General features: G+C 31.7%; 2 protein-coding genes across 2 annotated transcripts; one reads left to right on the top strand and one right to left on the bottom strand.

The window, feature by feature from the left end:
• Positions 1 to 3,994: 3,994 nt before the first annotated feature.
• On the bottom strand, positions 3,995 to 5,506 carry LOC124839422 (WRKY DNA-binding transcription factor 70-like). The gene is made up of 3 exons (XM_047315239.1): positions 5,169 to 5,506; positions 4,510 to 4,614; positions 3,995 to 4,424 (listed from the first exon to the last, which is right to left on the bottom strand). Exons 1-3 carry the CDS (start codon positions 5,504 to 5,506, stop codon positions 3,995 to 3,997), a joined length of 873 nt encoding a protein of 290 aa, XP_047171195.1.
• A 14,764-nt stretch (positions 5,507 to 20,270) lies between these two features.
• Positions 20,271 to 22,577, top strand: LOC148195385 (WRKY DNA-binding transcription factor 70-like). Its single transcript, XM_088094028.1, has 3 exons — positions 20,271 to 20,680; positions 21,792 to 21,896; positions 22,008 to 22,577. Exons 1-3 carry the CDS (start codon positions 20,277 to 20,279, stop codon positions 22,447 to 22,449), a joined length of 951 nt encoding a protein of 316 aa, XP_087950154.1. The 5' UTR covers positions 20,271 to 20,276; the 3' UTR covers positions 22,450 to 22,577.
• Positions 22,578 to 23,359: the final 782 nt, after the last annotated feature.

The raw sequence follows: 23,359 nt of genomic DNA on the forward strand, positions 1-23,359 counted from the left end.
AAAACTTTGCAACCACTGCTTCCCACTCCGTGAAACTTTCTTCTGGAAAAGAGTTCAACCAAAGCTTAGCATTGCCTCCCAATGAGAAAGGAAACAAGCTAAGTTTGATAGCTTCGTCTGGCACCCCATTAATCTTGACCGTGTTACAGATCTCATTAAATGTTGTAAGGTGCTCATATGGGCTTTCATGTGATAACCCATTAAATTGATTACTCTTTACCAGTTGAATTAAGGCTGGTTTGACCTCCATGTTGGCTGCATTGACTCTAGGTCGAGCTATGCTATTGAAGTGCTGAGGTCCAGCAAGATTAGTGTAATCTGCAAGAGTTCTTCTAGCATTACTATTGTTCTCCATACTCCCTGTGCTATGAACAGAACCTTGTGGTGATGATTGTAGGAGAGTTTCAGGAGAAGGGAAAAGTTCTCTGGACGTTCTGATTCTTCTCCTCCTTCTACTCTCGTCTAGCCCTTCAAGTAGTGGTTCTGTTGTTTTCTTACTTCTAGTTCGAATTGCCTCCTGCATGCACAAGAAAACAAAACCCTAGAAAAGATTTGTTAGCACAAAAAGATATAGAAGAAAATAAAGATTGAAAAGATATAAGAAGATAAAAGATTTAGAAGATAGAATTAAATAAAATAGAATAAAACCTAATCTAAAAAATAAAATCTAATCTAAAAGATAAAATAAAATAAAATCTAACCTAACCTAAAAGATAGAATAAGAATAAAATAAAATCTAACCTAAAAAGATAAAATCTAATAAAATAAAATAAAATCTAATCTAAAAAGATAAAAAGATAAAATACAATAAAAACAGAAAAATAAAAACAAAAATTCAAATTAAAGTCAAAGATAATCAATAATCACACAAATTAACCAGTTAAACCATGAATCCCCGGCAACGGCGCCAAAAACTTGATGGACAAATTTGTAAGCACCAAAATATGATGTCACAAACTTGTTTCACAATCGGCAAGTATGACCGAATCGTTTCAAGTAATAAACTTGGTAAGACCAAGTATCGTTCTCCCAAAGGACTCACGGCCTAGTTTAGTTATGTGATTTGTTGATTAGCTAAGACTTAAGAACACAATAATTGAAGTTTAATATGCAAAGACGAAAATTAAATATGTATGCATGAATTGATCAATGACAAAGACAAAAGATAAACACTTTCAAGGAAATATATGAATGAATATGTTGTTGGGGGTCAATTTCATCTCATCCACTCTCATATATTTTAGGAATTCAACATTCAAATCATCATTGTTAATGCCACTCTCTAATGTACCATTCTAGATGGCTTCTCCCTAATCAAATAGTTCATACAATTCCTAGCATTCCTAATGATTAGTTCATGAGTGCAGGAGCTTAAAGGCAACCAATATAATATTGTCAGTATAATATTGGGAGAAATTTCCTGGATCTAGATTTCCCCGTACGTGTCCGTATCAACAAAACCAATAATCATGCATTAGAATGAGTTAAACAATGCAAGCATTGAGCAAAGAGGAAAAACCCTAACTAATGATGAAAGAAAGCATATGTCTTAATTCAAAGATGTACTCAACAAATCCATATATGAGAGCTTCAAGAGATTACTTTGACTCCCCAACAAACATACAAGGTTTAGTTCACCATATTCATGGTGAACCTAGATGAATTACAATGAAAGTATGAAAGAATAAACCCAATAAAGGTGAAGAGGTAGCCTGAGCATCCAAGATCCTCCTTCAAAGGGGTGAAAGAGAGAGTGTTTTCCTCGTTTCTGCCAAAGATGCCTAACTATAGGACGTGCAAGCCCTTATATACTAATCTAGAGTTACAAAAGATTACAAAAGTCCAAGCCCAAAAAGTGCCGCTCAGCGGTATTTACCGCTCAGCGGTGATTGCGCGTCTTCTTTCTTCCCCTCAGCGGCCATTTTGCCCCTCAGCGGTTCCAACGTCACCTCTTGAGTGCCGCTCAGCGGTAGTTTGCCGCTGAGCGGTGCCTTCGACTTCTCCTTTTTGCACTCTTTCTTGTCTTTTCTAATGTCCTCTCTCTTATTCTTCACTTCTTTCTCCAAATTCACCTCAAAACCTGCACAAGAACACTTAAATCAAGCATAAACCTGTCCAGCTCTCTTATTTCTGAAAATATAAACAAAAGGCATGATTTCAAGCTAGTTTCTAAGTCTAAAGGTTGCTTTTAGTATCAACTTTAAGCATGAAAATAACAGTTTTTCAACTGTTATCAGCCAACGACCAAGATCCTTCGAGAAAATTACTCTAAGGACATTCTTGGAATGGTCGGCCGAAGGACGAAGATGGCTTCCTTGATTGAACGACAAGGCTAGAGCGCAATGATGGTGGAGGGAACAGTGTGCACAAGCAGTAGAGAGAGTTAGGAGAAGGACTTAGGGGAAGAAAGTGTTGGGAGATTCTGAATATTGGGGGGAAGAAGAGCTTTCGCGAAATGAGGGGGAGGGAAAAATTTTCTTATACACCAACCATTTACCGAAGGTCAAGTTCCTTCGGTAATGTCCCATGTCGATTACCGAAGGCCGAAATCCTCTAATTATGTACTACTTTAGAGATCGTCGAAAAATCCTTCGGTAAACAAAATTTACCGAAGGCCTAAGGGTTGTCGGTAATAGCCCGCCGGCAATCCATGAATTTCGTGTACTGTGGTTGAAAATTATTTTGAATGATCTAAAAGAAAACTGTGAAGAACTATGAATCTTTATTATGATATAAGTCAATTATTAGTATTACTCACAATCAAATTCAGTATTATAGGATAAAGCATATAGAGATAGATCGACAGTTCGTCAAAGAAAAACTAAACAATGGTTTGATGAGAAAAATCATTTCTAGCATGGGAATCCTAAGCAGGAAATATATATATTAAACATAAACTTCAACGAGAGTAACTATATTCTTAATGTACCTGGACATCAATGTTACTGGGATGATTGGAAGGAACAACAACTCGTGAGTCAACATTTAGAAAAGTAGTTTGAGATAAAACTCAGGTTGAAATATTCTTTTAGTATTCAAGTGGCCCACTACAAGTTATTTTCATATGCCAACAATAATCTGGATATTATAACTAGAGAGACTTCCTAACATAGAGAAGTAAAACAAAAAAGTGGTGTAGCTTAATCTAGCGTAGTAGTTAAGTTTCAAGCAACATCATAAGTTATTTGTCAATTCCTGTGGTTGAAATAACTTGAAGATTGATTGTGATGAACCAATGAAATTCTACTGTGATAACATCTCAGAGAGGCAAAAGTAGAGAGAGCGATGAACACAATAATTAAATGTCGGTTTACCTTAATGGTCGGTGCGAGAGCGAACACATGTCAGAGCCCCTCCATTGAAGGCACTCGGACCTCCGACGAACAATAAATTGACGGTCGGCCTCGCTCAACCTAAAAATGCTCCAGGTTTTCGTTCCTAAGCAACAGAAGACCAAGCCGAACCTAGACCGAAGAGTTCCACAAACAATAAGAGTTAGGGCTTGCGGGGAAGGGAGGGAACAACTAGGGTTTCAAGAATGTGGTGCGAGGAAGGGAGAGAACCGCCAGGGCTTGCTAGAAAATCAAATGCAGAGATGAACGCGTAAGGAGGAAGGGAGAGAACTAGGATATGCGAGAAAATCCGATGCAGAGATGAAGGCGTAGGGAGGGAGGGAACAACGCTTGGGTTTGAGAAAATTAGAAAGACTGGAAAATGAAGGCATGAGGAGTAGAAGGAGCTAATTTGGGGAAGAATATTTTCCAGAAAATGATTATAAAGAGAAAAAAATTAAATTCTAGGAGCGGTTTGATCATAACTGCCATTAATTTTCCGGGGTTTCCCAACCCGCCGGAAATTAACCCTCATAAAATACCCAGTGATAATACTTTGACAAGATTGAAGTTACAGATGTTTTATTGAAGAAACTATATAATACAACACTGAGATGTAACTGTACAATTCTAAGTACCTCTCGAAAACAAATACCGAGCCATCAAAATCCAAACTGTTCAAAAACATTCTCAAATTGAACGGATTCAGCCGACGACAGCAAAGTGGCATTCCTCGAATAATCAAAAGAAATATCACAATCGTATAATAGGAGGTTCTCTAACGCAGTCAACTGGTTTTGAGCACCATGTTCATCGTGAATCACTTTCTGAGGCTCCCGCTTGATTGATGCAAGCAGTGGTGAAGGAAACGGGTTTTCTTGTTTGCTATGAAGGCTGTTATCAAAGCTAAGTAACGTGGAAGATGCAGAAGGAGAAAAAGGTTCCATAATAATCTCGGGATTCACAGGGCTTCGACAAGTGTGATGCCCATAATAGGTTGTTCGGTACAAAGGAGGATCATCTTGAATCCTCTGCACCTGTTTCATTGCTGAGCATCTCTGATCAGTCTTGTAAGTGCACCTGTAGTAGCTCCTGCAAAACCATATTGGATTCATCACTCCAAAATCAAAAGAAAGAGAAAATTATAGTTAATTTGATTTGAAACTGAAGAATATACCTTAGGTATTTTGCGTGCAATGTCATTTTTTGTCCGTACTTTCTCCATGCATAGCCATCTTCAATCAGTATGGAGCTGTCCTTCTCCCAAGTTGGCGCAATTGATCTTTATATAAGATACAAAATTATCAATTTAAGAATTCCTATATTTAAGTATTTTCACAACTAATCCAATTATCAAATCGTTAGAATTGTTAAGAAATATTGGGACAAAAATAAGAATCCCAATAAGAGTGTAATCATAGTTATTTGTGTCTTAAACATTTAGCCAAGATACACCCAGCCTCTTTTAATAATCTCTGATATTTTTTACTAATATATCATTATACTATAATGTTCTTAGTAATCATATTATTCATTCGGGTTGATCTAGTGCTGATAAATTATGTATTTTTCATAAAATCTTAAACTTGAACTTCATTAATGTTATTGTATAGAAAAAAAAATCTCAAAAATCATTTTACTATTTAGTTCACTCCTTTAAATATACCATTTTAAGCTCAATTTGATCGAAAGTTACAAAAATTTGTTAGTGTCGAGTTTCCCTAATATTTTTGTGTTTTTTTGATAAATTAAAATAGAGAATGTTGCACTAGAAAGAGCTTATTGGCTCAGTAACTATAATATTGCTATGAATGACTTGAATTATAAAGTTCTTACTTTCTCTTGTAGCACCTTCTTCGGTTATTAGTGTTGAGAATGTTGCGACTCTTGCAGGTTTCATGCAGAGACTCCATCTCAGGGAAACTGGTTGATGATGAGAGAGACGGTGTGATTTCATTGGAGTTCAAAAGCAAAAGAGTATTTGTGAATGAGCACAAGACCTTGCGCACAAGATCTTCAACAAATGGTAACACTGACTTGGACGTACCCTCATCTTGAAGATGAGTGTTCAATTTACCATGACCAAGTGCATCAAGTAACTGGTTTGCCATGTCACGCCCTCTCATCAATTCTTCTTCCATTGCCTTTTTTCCATTTGAAAACTGAGTCTCCATTTTCCTTTCAGGTTTAGGTTAAGTTTGACACTGCAAAAACAGATAGACGCTGCCTTTTATTCAACGCAGCACTTCTTCCTCCACTTGCACATTTTAAAATGTTACATTAGATAGTGTAGACAAAACTTCCACAGCACAAGATTCATAGCTTTAGGACACAAGCTAATGCTTTACGTGAAGAACACGCACCGATGAAAATGTGCAACGTAAGCAATGGTTTTGTCTGATTGGAAGTGTGAAGAAACGAGGAAGGAGACGCAGTGTGGTTGTTTTCAAGGGATTGCATGGTGAGCTCAGAATGGTAGCTTCATGCTGAGATAACAGTAAGGGATTAGACAATAATACCATTTGCTTTTGCGTGGTAGTTTATGTATAAGTTAAGGGTACTTAGGGATATATGCATGTATGGACAAGACCGAGGTAGGAGGGTTGATTCCTTTTCTTGTTAAGATTTAGAATTGTAGATTATATTATGAATTCTATTATTATAGCTATCGTTGTCGATGGTTGATGTGTTTCATTTGTTTGAAAGTTTTGTTGATACGTTTTAAATTTGGTAAAGCTGTTATCTTTTGAAATTTGAATGGTCAATTTGATTATTCTATGTGAACGTGTGTAATTTGGAAAGAACGGGTTAGTTTCTATGTTATCGAACATCCAATATAAGAAAATTAATCCCAGAAAATTTAAAACAAAAATGTTGGAAAATAATGGTTGGTTGGTTTGTTGGTGATGGCTCGAGGGTTCAACTTTTGGAAGGAAACCCTTAGATACTGTGCTATTTTAAATTAAGAAATAACCACTTTTAAAATGTTGGTGTCAGACAACAACTACTCAAAACTAAAATAAAATATATATAAAAAAAACAAAAGAACGAAAAATTATATATCATTCTCTTTAGTTATAAGAAGAGAACAATAACCATCTTTCTCTTCAAAATTGGAAAAATAAATATAAGGAGGACTTAAAGAAGAAATTAACATATTCTTTTAAAAGAAAAACTAATATTCTCTTTCTTAAAGGAAAAACTAATTTTCTCTTTTAATTTTTCTCTCAAATAATAAAAGAAGAATGAAAAGGAAGAGACTTTGGGATGTGCTCCCAAGTAAACATTAAACTCTGAAAATTAAGCCCCAAAGTTTTCACTTATGAGAGACTTCTCTTCTTACAATATCTATTTGAAGATTTTGATGAAATACTATGGTTTATTCTTTGTCACTATATTGCAACACTCGAGATTCGTTTGATGTATCTTAGGATCCTCTTAATAGTACTTCAATACTCTCCACTTAGATTTGTCTTGAACTTACTAACCACTCTCATTGCTTGTGCAATGTCTAGTCTTATACAAATCCTAGCATTCATAAGGCTACCAATTGTTCATGCATACAATATTTGAGACATTTCCATCCTCTTCGCTTCATTGCTAAGACTCATACGTGAGGAAAAATTGATAGGAAGTGGTATAGATATTGTCTTGGAATCTTGCACATTGAAGCGCCACAAAATTTTTATTACGTAATTATTCTAAGAAGGCCAAATCTTTGTTTCTTTATTGTCTTGATGAATTTACATCCATAAAATCTTATTTGTTAGTCCCAAATCCTTTTTATCAAGCTCCCTAGTTAATTGTGTCTTCAATTCTTGGATTTGAGATCTGTTGGGTTCTGCCTCTAACATACCATCAACAACAAGATGATTAAATCGTCCTCACCAAACCTATTGTAGTGTACTACTGTAACCAAGGTTAACAACAAAGCAATTAAATATCTTCTATGAACACTTGGGCGCTCGCTTTAAACTATACAGAGAGATCTATTCAACTTGTAAACCAAATTTTCTTATTCTTTAAATCCTTTTGGTTGTAGCATCATTACATCCTTGCTAACAATAACTTTGTGGGCAGTGGGACCCCACAAGAGATACCCCTTCACATTGTCACTATAGCCTAAGCACTTAATTATTTTTCTAATTTCAAGCTCTACTTGTGTTTTGGATTCCTTGAATATTGGTAACACACTTGACTTCCTCTTGATGAGGTATACCTATAATCTTCTAGAGTAATTATCAATCGACAAAAAATGATTTGCCCTTCCGAGGCATAATATTGGTGATTCCCTCACATTAGAATGACCCACGCCTAATATGTGTTTGTTTCTGGTAGCCACTCTAGCTAACTACAATCTATATTGGTTGTTTATCGCACTATTTTTTCAAAAAGGTAAACCAACCTCCTTAGACACATGTAAGAGATTACGTTCCACAAGGATTTGCAAACATCGTTGTAACATATATATGTCCAAGTCTACGGTGACACATTATTACTGTTTCTTCTTAACTTATCAATGCAATTGTTGCATTAACTTCTTGTAACGTATCTCCTATAAGCATGTACAGATTCCACATGATCTTCTATGTTTTCATCACTACCAGATTCTCTCCCACCTCCTTTACGATTCCATCTTCAACGTGGATTTTAAACCTGAGGCCATCTAATTGCCCAATAAATAATAGATTCTTCTTTAAGTCCTTCAAATGTCATACCATACACCTTGAACTATACGAACAATATCATCATACATTTTTATCTTGACAATACCAACTTAACAAATCTCTAAGGCATGGACATTGCCCATGAACAAGGTTCCACCTAAGATGGATTCATAACTGTAAAACCAATCTCGATTTGAAGTCATGTGTCAAGTTGCACCTGAATCTACTATCCATTTATCATGTAATTCCACCATTAGAGTTAATCATTATTTTGCTAACCAACATATCTTGGTCCTCTGAGGTGTTTGACACACAACCTTGTGTGGTTGATGATTCAAAGTTCTTTCATTCACTCTTTTAGTGTCAACAATCTTTCTTGACATGTCCCCTCTTACCACAATTATAGCATTTGATATGCTTCTTACTCTAAGACTATAATCTATCATAGGTATGACTCCTGTTAGATCTTTATTTTGTTGATCTACCTCTCATCATCACTAAAGTCTTTGCTTGCTTTGAAACTTCCATCATATGCGCTTTGTTTGTTCCCCTGGATTTTCTTCAAGAATAGTTCTAGAAACATCCTCAAAGTTTAGGTTCTCATCAATGTTATAATGTGTTATGTTGATGATGAGTTGATCATACAAATAAGGTAAAGTTTGTAATAAGCTCTGCATGTTCCTTTTCAATTATGTTGTAATTTGCCATTGAAAGTTGGACAAACAACATATTCAAATTGTTGATGTGGTCTGTCACTAATATGGACTCACTCTTTCAAAAAGTATAAAGTTCTCTTTTAAAGAATATTATTGTGTGAAGTAACTTAACTTCATACAATTTGATGAAAGTAACCCAAACCTCCATCTTTGTAGTTTTCTCCTTAATTTAGAATAAAATTACATCGATCTGTCAATGCTAAGCGCAGATTTGCAATATATTTCCTTCCAATTCTGATATGTGATATCCACGGGGTTTTCTTCAATCATCGTTAGACAATTTTCCTTTCTCAAAATTGCTTTCATCTTAAATTTCCATAATGAGAAATTATTCACATTAAACTTCTCTATCTCATATTTTGTTGTCATGACTTTAAAATCGATTTATGCACTTCTCATTATGAATAGTATTGTTTATTGAAACAAGATAAACAGATTGTGAACCAATGCACCAGGTAATTTCCAAGAAAGAGACGTGGGTCACTAATGGACACTCTTAAATACCAAATTTTTCCTTTTTCAGAACTTTCATAGACATGCATTTTCGAACTACCACACTATATCCATATGAAGCACTGTTCTAATGACAATAGCAACAAAATGTAATCACATGAACGTGTGGATTTGATATCACTATTAGGTATTAGAGGAATATCACAACTACTCAAAACCATAATAAAAGATGAAAATAAAAGGAACAAAACAAATGATAGGCAAATAATGAAATTTTATTAAAGAAAGAAAAATTACATATTGTTTTATCTAGTTCTAAGTAGAAAATAATAAAATCTCTGTTATAAATAAGAGAAACAAAGAACCTTAAACTAGAAACTAAACGTCCTTCTTATTTTTTCTTTCATACAATAAAGCAAAAGAAATGTAAAGAAAGAGAAAATAAAAATATTTAGTTCTCAAATAGTAAGAAATATTTAAATTGTTTTTCCATTGTAACTAAGAACATTAAAAGTAATATTCATCTCATCATTATAAAAGTAACTATTTATTTATTTATGTGAGAAAATTCATAGATAAACAGTTTTGAACAATTTGGATTTGTAAAATATGACATAACAGGGTTTTAAGTTCATATTCAATTGTATCTTATAATTATATCCTACAAACTTAATGTTGTTTTGTTAGCCAATTCTTTAAGTTATTTAATTAATTGTTCCTCTTATAAAAAAATAAATTATGTAAATTTATTTCTTGAAATATGGGGAATTTTGATCGCATTGTTATTAGCTTAGGTAGAAGGTAAGATTCAAAATTAATGCTATTAGTATAATGTCCAAGGTTATAAGTCAGTAGTATTATATATCAAATGGTCAATTTAAATGGACATATGATTTTATAGGAAAACAAATAAAGTAAATTGAATTTAAGAGTGTATCATTGGATTCTATTTTGAATCATTCTTCCCCTTTCAATTAATTGAAAGAGAGAAAGACAATGAATTATGGTAAAACAATTTCAATAAATGTATTTGTAACAATCCATTTTAATAGTTTTAAATTACTATAAAAATTATCATACATCTAAAAAACTATTAACTAAAAAGAAATATGTAAGATATTATAATTATTCAATTATAACTATAACACCCAATAAATATATATATATATATATATATATATATATATATATATATATATATATATATATATATATATATATATAAAAGGTCCTATACTATTAAGAGAATAGTAAGCCAAACTAACAACATACTAGAGTTTACAAAAGAATCTATGTACACAAAAAGATAACATCCTATTCTATGCTTTTACACCATCACCATCCAGCATCTGATCTATAGAGACATCCTCATTTGCTCATACCATCAAGGTAACCATTGCAAAAGAGAAACAAACACACAAATAAAGAAAGACAGAAGGGTAAGCTAATTTACCAAAAAGAGTAATCATGTAACATAAACATAGATGTTAACTTACAAACAAGGTATATCAATCAATCCTAAGACATACATTCATAAATTCTAGACTTGATTATCCGAATACATGTATTGATGTCAAACTTTGGCAAGCCACGCACTTGTGTGACCTTTACTAATTGTCAATGGGTTTTACTCTACCACACACAAGGTTAGTCCCTATCACTGTCATAAGAACCATGGGGTCATCCTTATAACATAACCTCCTGCTCCTCTCACCACATATCTCACCCTTCTTTACTTGATATTTAATGGCCTGACAAGATAGGTGAAAAGTTGTTTTGGACGTCATATTAGTGAGGGCCCCGAGGTCTAGGCGAGAATAGACGTCGGTTCCCTAGGTGTCCGACGTCTTGTTTGTTGTTAAATCAGAAATTGAACCCCCGGTTACGCGCACTCCATCGTCTTCCTTCTCGCCTTTTCTATCCATGACGTTGCATTTTCAAGTGTGTTTTTGTCTCTTTTGAACCATTTAAACATACTTTTACTCCGATTAAATTAGTCTTTGATTGATTATCTTCCATTTGAACCGATTAAAATGAGTTTTTGTAGTGTTTTGGTGCAGTTTTTCTCATGTCTTTGGGTAGCGTAGTAGCACTTTCTTCCTTTGCTAGTTTCCTTATAAGAAAAGCTTGCATCTTTTGGATGTTTTATAGCGTTTGAACCCAAAACCGAACCTGGGTCCTTGCCTAATTCTCAAGTCACTGTATTCGTTTTCATTGTCGGTTGGAATGGAACTAGGCAAGGACCAAGATTCGGTTTTCGGTTGAAATGCCATAAGAGGTCCAAAAGACACAACATTTTCTATGACGAAACTAGCAAAGGAAGAAGGTGCTACTACGCTACCCAAAGACACGAGTTGTAATAGAGGTCGGTTAATGTCATGTCCGACGTCTATAGAGCCCTTAGACATCAGTTAATGCATGTCCGACGTCTATAAAGATGTCGGACATGTGGAGTCCGACATCTGATTAACGTCACCCACAAAGACGTCGGGTCTGGATTTGACGTTAAAAGGCCAAAATAACAGACGTTAAATGCCCTTTCTACACTAGTGATTAGTACCAACCATTCAGATATTATATTATAAACTAATCATTGTTTCAACATTCGCATAATCACACATTAAATATAACATAAGTGATATACGAAAATCTAGCTAAAATTCTTATATTTTCACTCAGCCATCAAGTTTGTTCGCTCAACCACTAGATCAACTCGCTCACCTAGTAGTGCCTAGTAGCACACTTGCCCGGCAACTAGATAGCTCGCTCAGCGACAATATGACTAGAACTTCATATTTAAATCTTCCAAAAGTCACCCAACGAGTATATTCTTACCCAATGACTGTCGAGTCAGTGAACTCTCTAATTTTGATCTTGTCCAACGAGATTTTTCTTGCCTAACAACTAGCAAGTCAATAACTCTCAGATTTTAACTTCGCCCAGCGAGTATATGCTCACCTAGCGAGTCTGCATAATTAGGCAGAACAAAATTCTGTAGATTTATGTCATTTCCAACCCTATAAAACAATCTAACATTAACTTCAAATGTCCAAAACAACCAACCATTAAATTAAACACAAATCAATGACTCAATTCACCTTAGATGCAATCTCAATCACATCGTATACCAACATTTGAACATTCAATCAGTACAAAGATTCAACGCCCCCAACTCAACTCAACAGGTCATATTTCATCAACACAAACACGAATATCAACATTTCAACCGATTTCAAGCAACTCAAACATGCAACTTAGATTTTCAACACCCCATGAACTTAAGGTAATTTAGCTTTCCTTGCACGACAAATGACTAAATCGTTCTAGATGGTCTAAAATAGCTCCAATCACACAAGAAGTCCTATTTGCTCCAACGAACAACAAAAACATGATCAGAATACATCATTAGGACCATGGATCAACATAGAGTCTTATAGAAGACTCAAACGTCACATGCAACCACAACAACTCGCATGCAAAGGAAGACAAAATAGACAAAAAAATAATAACAAAAAATCAACTTACTCTATCTCAAAAACTGATCCGTCCAAATTGAAGAGCTCAGCACCATGATCAATCCTATTGTCTCTGTACTTCAATCAAACAAAAAGAGGATGAAAACTCTTAAAAAGAAGTAGAAAACTCTATAAAAATATAAATTTTAAAAGAATAATGTATTTCAAAATAATTAAACTAGTTTATAACAAAATTATTTATATTAAAAACATTAATATTAAAATAGTCGAATTTCATTATTTTTAAACTATTTTTACTCTCAAAATATTATTTTCTTTAAGGGATTTGAATGTTCATTGTCATGAATAATAAATAACTAAGAAAGTAAATATTTCACATAGACTAATTATAGATAAATTTACTGTATCCAAATATCGTAAAACCTATTTTTTTTAAATCAATTTTAGGAAAATAAATTAGATTTAAGTTTACGTTTTAAGAAGATATTAAAACTATTTAAAGCCTACCAGTGAGTGGAAGATAGCAGATCAATACACTCGCTATTTATAGCAAGTTGAACTAATCATTTGAAAAATAAAACATATTAAAAAAATGTAATGCATATAATAATCAGATTCTTTAGCAATCTCTGTCATGTACAAAATAGAGCTGAGGAATTGTAACGAATATTAGCAAATTGTTATGACTCTGTACGTTGTGTAGGTCTTTTTTTAGTTAAAATATAGCCGTTTGTGGTTCTTCACATGTAGATAACAGAAAATTCCTTTATCTCCTCTCTAATCATGTCAAACATAACTCGTAGCTTCGTTATTTTTAAAATAAATATGTATATTATGTGTTATAATATAATAGAATTTATCATATTTATTTATTTAAAAATAATATATTTATTAAAACTTGAGTTAAATTTATGATAGATAGTCTGTGATTATTAGGATAAGTATTAAAGTATCATTTTGTTGTTAGTATAACAAAAACAAGAATTACAGGTTAATACAACTCTTTGATTTTGTTAATTTTATTTGAATTAATGATTAATATATTTGCGTATGTGTTTATTCTTTAATAACCATTCTATAAATTTATTAAAAAATATACTAATAGAATATTATAAGATTTCTTTCAATATTAATTATTGCATATTAAAACTAACGTTAATTTTAATTTTAATAAACATATACATGATATTGTAAAAGATTAAACGCAGACTTAATTCATTTAATAATTACGGAATTCAAATAAAATCAGCATAATATAATTAAATATTTTTAACCATTAAGGGTATTCAATTTTATATTAAGAGCGTAATTTTTTTATTATAATAAAAGTAAAATATATCATTATTTATAAATGAACAAAACATTGATTTTAATATAATTTATTTTTTCATATTATTATTAAGAAAATAACAAATATGTTTCTTATTTTAATTTATATTTATATTACAATCATACTTAATTGTAATATAAATTAAGAAAATTTATTTTAATTAATCTATTTTATTTTATTTAAAAATAATATATTCGGTAATAATTAAATAAAAAATTATAAAAATGAAAATTTTAGAATTTAAAGTATCATAAAATTAAATTAGAAATTATATGATTTAATTTTAAATCACACTCTGATTTTAAAATAAATTGTAACTTTCCTTATATTATTATCATTAAATTATCAATATTACTTCTTATTTTAAATTATATTTAAACATAATAATAATTTAATAAATTTAATTATATATTTCATTTGTATTTAGTACTTTTTATGTTTAGATAATATTTTCTCAAAAAACAAAATTTATAAGTCAACTTATAATTTAGTAATAATATAGTTTTATTACATTTTTAGTATATAAATATTTAATAATTTAAGTTTTTGTTTTTTCAGTTTATAAAAAATCTGTTTCAGAAATTGAAAAAAATTATTAATTTATTAATTTTCATAAATTTCTAATTAAATAAGAAAGGTGAGTAAAAGAAAAGTGAAGGTTTATTCAAAATGTAAGAAACATGAGCGTCATTTTACGAAATAAATTATTATTTTAAAGTTAAAGGTTGTGACTGCCACTAGCATACCTTAAATAAATAAAGCAATTTATCCTTAAATAAAAAATATCCATTAATGATGTATAATAAGGCTTTTTTTTCTTGTATCCTGATATTCTGTAAGGTTTTACCCGTTCACAAATTTAATATATTTTCAAATTTTGCTAACAAAAAAATGGCATGTGTTTCACATCTATACATTTTAAGTTGATCCTAATTTCTTAACATTTAATATATAAATTCTTAATTAAAACCTTGAATAATTCCTTATGTTTTAATTGTTTAAGAACAATTTTTTATAAAATATTGATACACAATTGTGATATTTTTTCTAAGGATCACAGAACTAAGTTCAAGTCAATAAATCATTTAATTGATGGTCAATTAAGAGACTGAATTAAAAAATTATTTAGGATTGAAATCACTCAGAATTTCATTAAAATTACAACAAAATCGTATTTCAACCTAACCTAGCCTAAAGAATCTATAAATTATGAGAAAATGGAGTGAAAGTACATTTAAGCTTCAACATGGATCCATTCCCATTGTGAATCTCCATTTGAAGAAGCTACAAACAAGTTATGTAACTAATTCATACACAAAAGTCACTTAATTTGACTTTGAATAACACTTATATTGTTCATTTGTCATGAAGCCCATTGTTGAGGAAACATGATCCATAGTGGTGTTAGGTTCATGCTTAGTCAAGGTTAGAAATCCTAAAGTAAACTATAATTATGATTTATTATAATATATAATTAATTGAAACTTTTCCTTATAAACCCATTTTATAGAATAGACTTAAGTTTAAACCTATTTTGTAAGATAATATCATAATCAAAACTAGATTTACTGGACAATGTTATTGAATCATCTTTAAATATTTTATTCCTTCGACGAATATAATATTTCGAAGTATGAAGTGTGAAAATTTCTATATGGATTTTCTTACAGTTGTTTTATTCATAATTTAATGGTCTATAATAATTTTATATAATTCTATAGTTATATATATATATATATATATATATATATATATATATATATATATATATATATATATATATATGTATACATGCACATATTTATATGTATAACAAATATTAGCATATATATAGTTCTTATTTCAACATACATAATATATATGTTAATAGAGATTACTTATACATAATTGTTACAACGAATTAGCATAAAATGTTTTTCATTTTAATTTTGCTGTACTAAGATATAACTTGAAATATGTTTTCTTCTTTAATGAGTGTTTTTTATTAATTCATATACATATACTCAAAACTCAAATCGTAATCAATACATTGTAATTTTATCATGATATATTACATTTATATAAAATGAGTATGGCTAATCTCCACTTACAAGGAAACTAACCAGTTTTTCGCAATCGAAGTATTAAATGAGTAATCAAACCGACAATTCAAAGATTACTGCATTAGTTACATTTAAAATATGCCCCCTACCAACAAATATTGTGATTATAAATTATTAGATGGAAATGTAGAAAGATGATGTAACAACATTGCAAGGATTCCAAATTATCCTTTTCATGTTTAATTTACATAATTGCTATAATGACAATATAACCAATTTTTGTATGGAAATTTATGGTTTAATCATTGGCATTAAATTTAAATCCATATTGATGCAACCATGTTTTTCTAAGAAGTAACAAAAGTTATTTATTGTTTTTATTAATCATAAATTTTATACTAACCATAAAATTGGAGATATTTTCTAACAAATAAATAAAATGATGGGCTAAGGTAGTAATCATGTCATCAAATTTAAAAAAAAAAATTGAGTAAATAAGAGGTATTCAATTAAATATAAATTTTTTAAATATTTCAATAAACAAAATATTAATATAAATTAAATAAAAAAAATATTAAATTTACCAAGAACTTAGACCTTAATTCTACCTAATTATTTGTATATAACATTTTTTTAAAATATTTATACATCACCTAGAGAAATTATGGTAACGGTAATAGTTTCTAGATCATTCTAGATAATAACCTAAAAGTCATTACAAAATAAAATATAAAAAGCACTAAGAATTTTATATTAATTTTTATTTTAATATACAAAATAATGAAATAAAATAATTGAAAATTGATTTTAATGTATCATTATAAGAAAACATGAAATTATTAACGGATTTATACCAATAGATCGCAATTTGTTATCATCGAAAAATTGAATGACTAGTTTATTGATAGAAATACTTGTTAGTAACATTGTAACATCCCAAAAATACAATCCAAAACTATATAATAGAATGATCATATTAATTAATAATTAAGATCAGTCTTTACACTAAAAGCCGAACGTACTCTTACGGCCGAATGGTCTTACAAAAAGAATTACCATAAACTATATAGGATAAGCAAACCTGACCGAATGGTTTACAAAATAAAATACCGAACGGTCATACATAACAAAAAGGGAAGGTGATCGAATGACCACCTTACAATAACTAGACTACTGATCGAACGTCCTACTCTTCGGTCTTTACTTCTATCTCGATCAGGTTCTCTTCTTCTAGCGCATCTTCCAACAGTTCATCTCCTTCTACTCATATCCACACGGATGATCATTGCAATGACAAGACCAACGTACAAAACACGACAAGACAGGAAAACACAGGGTAAGCTTATGTAATTTAATTCATGTATAAACATACATTTTCACTAAATCATACACACAAGATATATTTCGTCATACGTTTCATATAAAGCTTAATACTAGACTGACTGTCTGGGCTGTATGAAATTTGTGTAGCTACGACGTTCGTGCACCGGGTGATGTAGTAACTGGAATATCCTCATCAGTTGCCACCCGAGGTTAGTCTTATCTGTCCAAAGTACCCCTAAGGACTAGGACCTCCTACCGTTCCCACACATGACCTACCTTCCTCTACGTGAGGACGAGTACTCACACAACATCAGGATAAACCACCAGCTTAGCATAACCACATTCATACTTTACAATTTCCAATATTCACTCATGAGTCGTTCCTCCCCAGAATGCTCGTTCATAATCCAACACATTTCATTCATACCATATTCTCCTCATCTTTCATCATCAATCATCTTAGTTTCATCTTTCATTATTCATCATCTCAATTTCATCTTTCATTATCAATCATTTCAATTTCCTCTTTGTTCAAAGATTTATAAAGACACCAGATACCGAACGTTAAATCCTCACTTAGAACGAGGACGAACATTTGGAACGAGACAGAGAGGTCTCCAGTTCCAGAATAAAATAAGACCGAGAGGGTTACTGTCGGGTTACGAAAGAAACCGAGTACAACTATATATCGTTAACGAACGTTACTTACAAAGTGAGCCAATTAAATGAACTGACTCTTGAGAGTTCTAACCGAACACCGAAAGAATCATGCCAAATACTAAGGTTCTAAGCCGGAACCAAATGGATGTATACACTTTAAGACCTTCAGAGGAAAATACTTAGAAGGATTCACATTTAGAAACTGAATGCCAGTCAATGACCGAACACGGTAGAGAGAAAATTCTATTGAAGTTGGACGAACACTATTTTCATCAAGATAGATCATACAAGAAACGAGTACGAGCGCTTGGTATAAGACCGAGCAATACTCATTACGAGCGCTTGGTGTGAGACCGAGCACTACTAAACTTATAAATAGAAAGCTTAATAAATATAATAAGATTTTATTGGAATAGTGTTTAAGAATAACTAAAATATACAAATACATATATTTACAAACTTAAGTTTATCACAGAATACTCAAATACAACTACGCTTGGCCGAACGCTCAAGCATAGTATTACCACACGAAGACGCTCGTTCTCAACTAGGATTCTTTCCAAATGAAAGAATCCAATTTTAACCAAGGTTACTAGTATTAACGAATGGTCAAGGACCGTTCAGTGATGAATGTACACCATCATAGGGAAATTTCATATCCAGAATTCATTCATATTCAACTCATTTCTTAACACATAGTTTCATAACTTTATACAATTCATATCATAATCAATTTTTCATACTTCATACAATCCATATCATAGAAATTTCATATATTTCATATATCAGAAAATAGCAGAATCACATGTCATTTCCAATCATCCATCACGAATGTTCATACATTACAGTACACATACCAAATTAAATTAAATAAGCTTCCCTTACCTCTGAGCGTGAACGAACGTCCTAAAGGCAGAATTAAGGCTCGCTTGACTACAATTTCTTCTACCCTCACGTTCAAAAATTCTTCAAACTAAACCAAACAACAGAAAACCAACAATGGCTCAGACAAGACGATATCATGCAACCAGAACTTGGTTTGCATGTACTAGAGAACAAACGACTAAGGACAAGAAGAACTTACCAGTTCAGAACTCGAAACCGTTCGGTTCAATCTGAAGCTCTTGACGCCGGAAGTGCTTCTACGGTGCCTGAACGGTGATCAGAGAAGGGAAAAGGTAAGATTTCGTAGAGAGAAGGGAGAGCTTTTAGTGAGAAGGAGGAGAAATGAGAAATATCATAGTTTTGGAGAAGAAGATGCATGCAGAGAGTGTGACGTAAATTTTCCAAAAACTCAGTTTTGCTTAAAACGAACGTCCGCTCATTTGCTGACACCTGCATTCCACTATCTGATTTCTGGATCATCTCCGCTTGACACCTGACGTACATTCAGAGGATTTTTGGGTGCGTTTTTAATGATTCTGACAAACATCGATAAAGTAGATTTATAAAAAAATTTGTCGATAAATTGTATGTGCCATTATCAACATATAAGAATCATAAGAAATTTTTTAAGTACATTACTAATTTTAAAACTCATATTTCTTTCTTTTGCACGAAGACATAAAAAAAGAAATAGAATATAAATCTTGTCGAGGAGAGTAGAGCAAAACCTAATTTGAAAAACGTTTTACAAAACAATACTAACAGGTAATGACCGTCAGTGATTTTTTCTAATAAAAACATTATCGATAAATTTTAGTCCATCAAAAAAACTTATATTATTGATAAATTTTGGTATTTATCGACCGATATTTTCCATCTTTAATTGGTAAATCTAGTTTTTTTTAGTGTACATCTAAAATTTAATTAAGCTTAGAAAAATATAAACGTAAAAATTGATTTTAACTAACTGAAAAAAAAAGTATTATAATTTTCATAATATAAGATTATCTACAAAATTTATGAAAAAAAAATGCAAATATAGATGCCTCTCTCTCACGGTCACAACATGCAAAGGCGAAGGGCAACATTGTCTAACAGATTACTATGTTCTCAGCATGAAGATAGCATACTGAGCTCAGCCTCAATCTCCAAGAAAACAAACACACTCTTTCTCTTCCCACGCTCTGGACCTCTCCAATGGGAGAAAACCCTCTTACGTACGTGGCATATTTTAAGTAGTGCGTGTTCTTCACGTAAAACATTAACTCGTGAGCCAAACTTGACGATTTTTATCAGGAATTTTTATGAGCGGCTACATTTTTTAAATACGCAAGTGGAAAGTGTACCATGTGGAATAAAACCTATGGTATCTGTCTGTTTGGCGGCCATAACATGAATAGTGTTATGCCAAGAAGGAAAATGGAGAATCAGATTCCAAATAGCAAAAGGGCAATGGAAGAAGAGCTGAACAGAGGGCGTGACATGGCAAATCAGTTGCTCGAAGTTCTTGCTTATGACAAATCAATCACTCATCTTCAAAAGGAAGAAGAAGGGTCAAAGTCAGTGTTACCATTTGTTGAAGATCTTGTGCGCAAGGTTCTGTGTTCATTCACAAACACCCTTCTGCTTTTGAACTCCACCAACGATGTTTCCCATGAGCTGGTGGCTTCCATCACTCTCAGAGATGTCTTTTCTTCCACCACCACTTCCCCAAAGAAGTTGGAATCTGTGGATGAAACTTGCAAGAATCGCAGTATTCTCACCACTCAAAACCCAAGAAGAGGCTACAAGAGAAAGTGAGCATCATAATCCATGTTTTCCTAGTTAATTATATATGTGTGTGATTATGGTTGTTATTTTGGATTTGGATCTGATTGTTTTTTTTTCTTTAAGAAAATATGACATACAGAAGCTAGATCAATCACTATTTGTAAAGGGATTAAGTCAACCAATCATCCACAGAAGATAGTATTTTTTTTATCAGAAATTATAATTCTATAAAATAAAACTTGAGTAATATTTGAAAGTGCAGTAAAACAAGAAGATATATCTTTGTAGTGCATGTCGATCATGAAAAACAAGAGTAATGTGTCTTCTCTGTGACATCATCAGTGCATTTATTATGCTTTTTCTTAACCAAATTCATTCATTTCTCAGCATTTTAATATTTCAATTTAATTTTCTGTGTTTTATAGCTCTCCATAGTCATATATATTTTTTATTTTTAAACGATTAAATATTCTAATTAAATTATGTTTAAGATAATAAAGAACAGTGTTATTAGACGATCAGGTGCATTTTTATTTAGAATCAAACGCGAGGAACATGAAGAATAATGAAGTTTATCCACAGCAATTGTTAATTAATTTTCTTGATATTTATGTATTTAATTAAGAACCTCATTACAGGGACTTTTTTAACAATAACATTTTTAAATTTAATTCTTATATGAAGCTATGTCAAGTGCATGCTTGAATGAAAACTACTAGATTCTCTACACTAATAATTGAAATGTGAAAATAGTTTATTTTCAATCTAAAATTAGAATCAATTATAAAATAATTGAATCTAATCCAATCATATCCCTAATATTCAATAAAAAAAAATCATAATTCAACTAAGTTGATAGTCTCTTGTAAAAGGCTTATGTGATAATGAAGAAAATTCAGTAAAAATAATATAAGAAGAATTACAAAGGCTTTGAATTCGGAAAGAGAAAGGCTATATTTGTCAAATGCATCTTGGCTAAAGGCTCTAGAAATAAACGATAATGATTACACAATTATTAGGATTAATTATCACAATTCCAATTTTAAATATTATGGTCAATTGATAAATATTGGATTAGTTGGGAAAACATTTAAATAGAAGAATTCTAACATTGGTATTTTGTCTTCTTATATGAAGATCAATTGCTCCAAGTTGGGAGAAGGACAGCTCCATACTGGTTGAAGATGGCTATGTATGGAGAAAATATGGACAGAAAATGACATTGAACGCCAAATACCTCAGGTATGTTCATCGATCTTCAGTTTCTCATGAATAATCCTTCTTCAGTTGTTCATGTGTCCAACCCTTGATTTCTAACCATGATTCCAAAAATGGTTGAAAATGTGTTTGTAGGAGCTACTACAGATGTACTCACAAGAATGATCAGGGATGCCAAGCAATCAAACAGGTGCAGAGAATTCAAGATGTTCCTCCTTTGTACCGAACAACCTATTACGGCCATCATACTTGTAAAAGCCGTATGAATTCTGAGATTGTTTTGGAACCTCTTTCTCCCTCTGCATCTTCCACGTTACTTAGCTTTAATAGCAGCTTTCATTGCAAACAAGAAAACCCGTTTCCCTCATCACTACTTGCTTCAACCAAACATGAGCTCGTGGAAGTGATTCATGATGAACATAGTGCTCAGAATCAATTATCCTCTCTTGAAGACCTCTTATTACATGATTGTGAAGTTGATTGCGATTATTCAAGGCGTGTGGCTAGTATGCTTTCATCCGCTGAATCCGTTGAATTTGAGAATGTTTTTATGAGCAGTTTGGATTTTGTTGGCTAGGTATTTGTTTGTTTGGGTCAACAAAATATTTTCTGGGTCGCTTATAGAGTAAATTTCATTCTGATTGAAAAGAGCTTAAATATCTTGTATTATTTGCTATTTGATTTGATTAGTACGATTGTTTTATCCTTAAATCTTGTCAAAATAATAGCTGAATCTGTACTGTTGTTTTTCCCAATAGGGTGATTATTACTTTAAACTGTTATCCACAACACATAAAAGTAAGCAAATTGGTGAGATAAAATACAATTAAAAAATTATTAGTGAAATGGCCTCTAAAATTTGATAAACGTTTATCATTATCCGATATTTATATATTGGTAATACTTTTACTTTGTATATATGAATAAGTTGGTCATTAGCCAAGTGCTAGTACCATTTATATGGATTATTGATGATTACTAAAACTGAATTTTGGTGTAGTTTATTTTCTCAAAGAATTTAATTTCAAATAACATTATGCAGTAGTGTTGATGGAAAAGGAGCTGGAGTGGGTTTTAACCATTCCAGAGTCATAAACTTTAGGGTACAAGGAATTTGGGAAGGAATGCTGAAAATCAAAAGAAATAAAATGGTGAATGTCATAATGAAACAGAAAGAGAAGACACTAAAAAATCAGTTAATGGAATGAAATGAAATTCATTATGGTAATATAGTAATAAGAAAATCACAATGGCAAATAAATAGTTAGAACAGTTCCAAATTGAGACTAAGGGTTGAAAGTGAGTGAGGGAGAAGGGAGTATAGATGATGCTAGTTTCATTAACTCTACCTTACATTGTAACTTGTGGATGAAATCGAGATTCCAATGGTTCAAAGAAAGTAGTTTAAATTCTAAAGTTTTTCCATTGACGCATTGTGCAGAAGAGAAAAATGCAGAAAATTCAAAGCCTATTTTGAAAGGGCCAAT

This window comes from Vigna umbellata, chromosome 7 (genome assembly GCF_029865625.1).
Source record: "Vigna umbellata cultivar VRB3 chromosome 7, Vumbellata_1.0, whole genome shotgun sequence".
Classification (NCBI taxonomy): Eukaryota; Viridiplantae; Streptophyta; class Magnoliopsida; order Fabales; family Fabaceae; genus Vigna; species Vigna umbellata.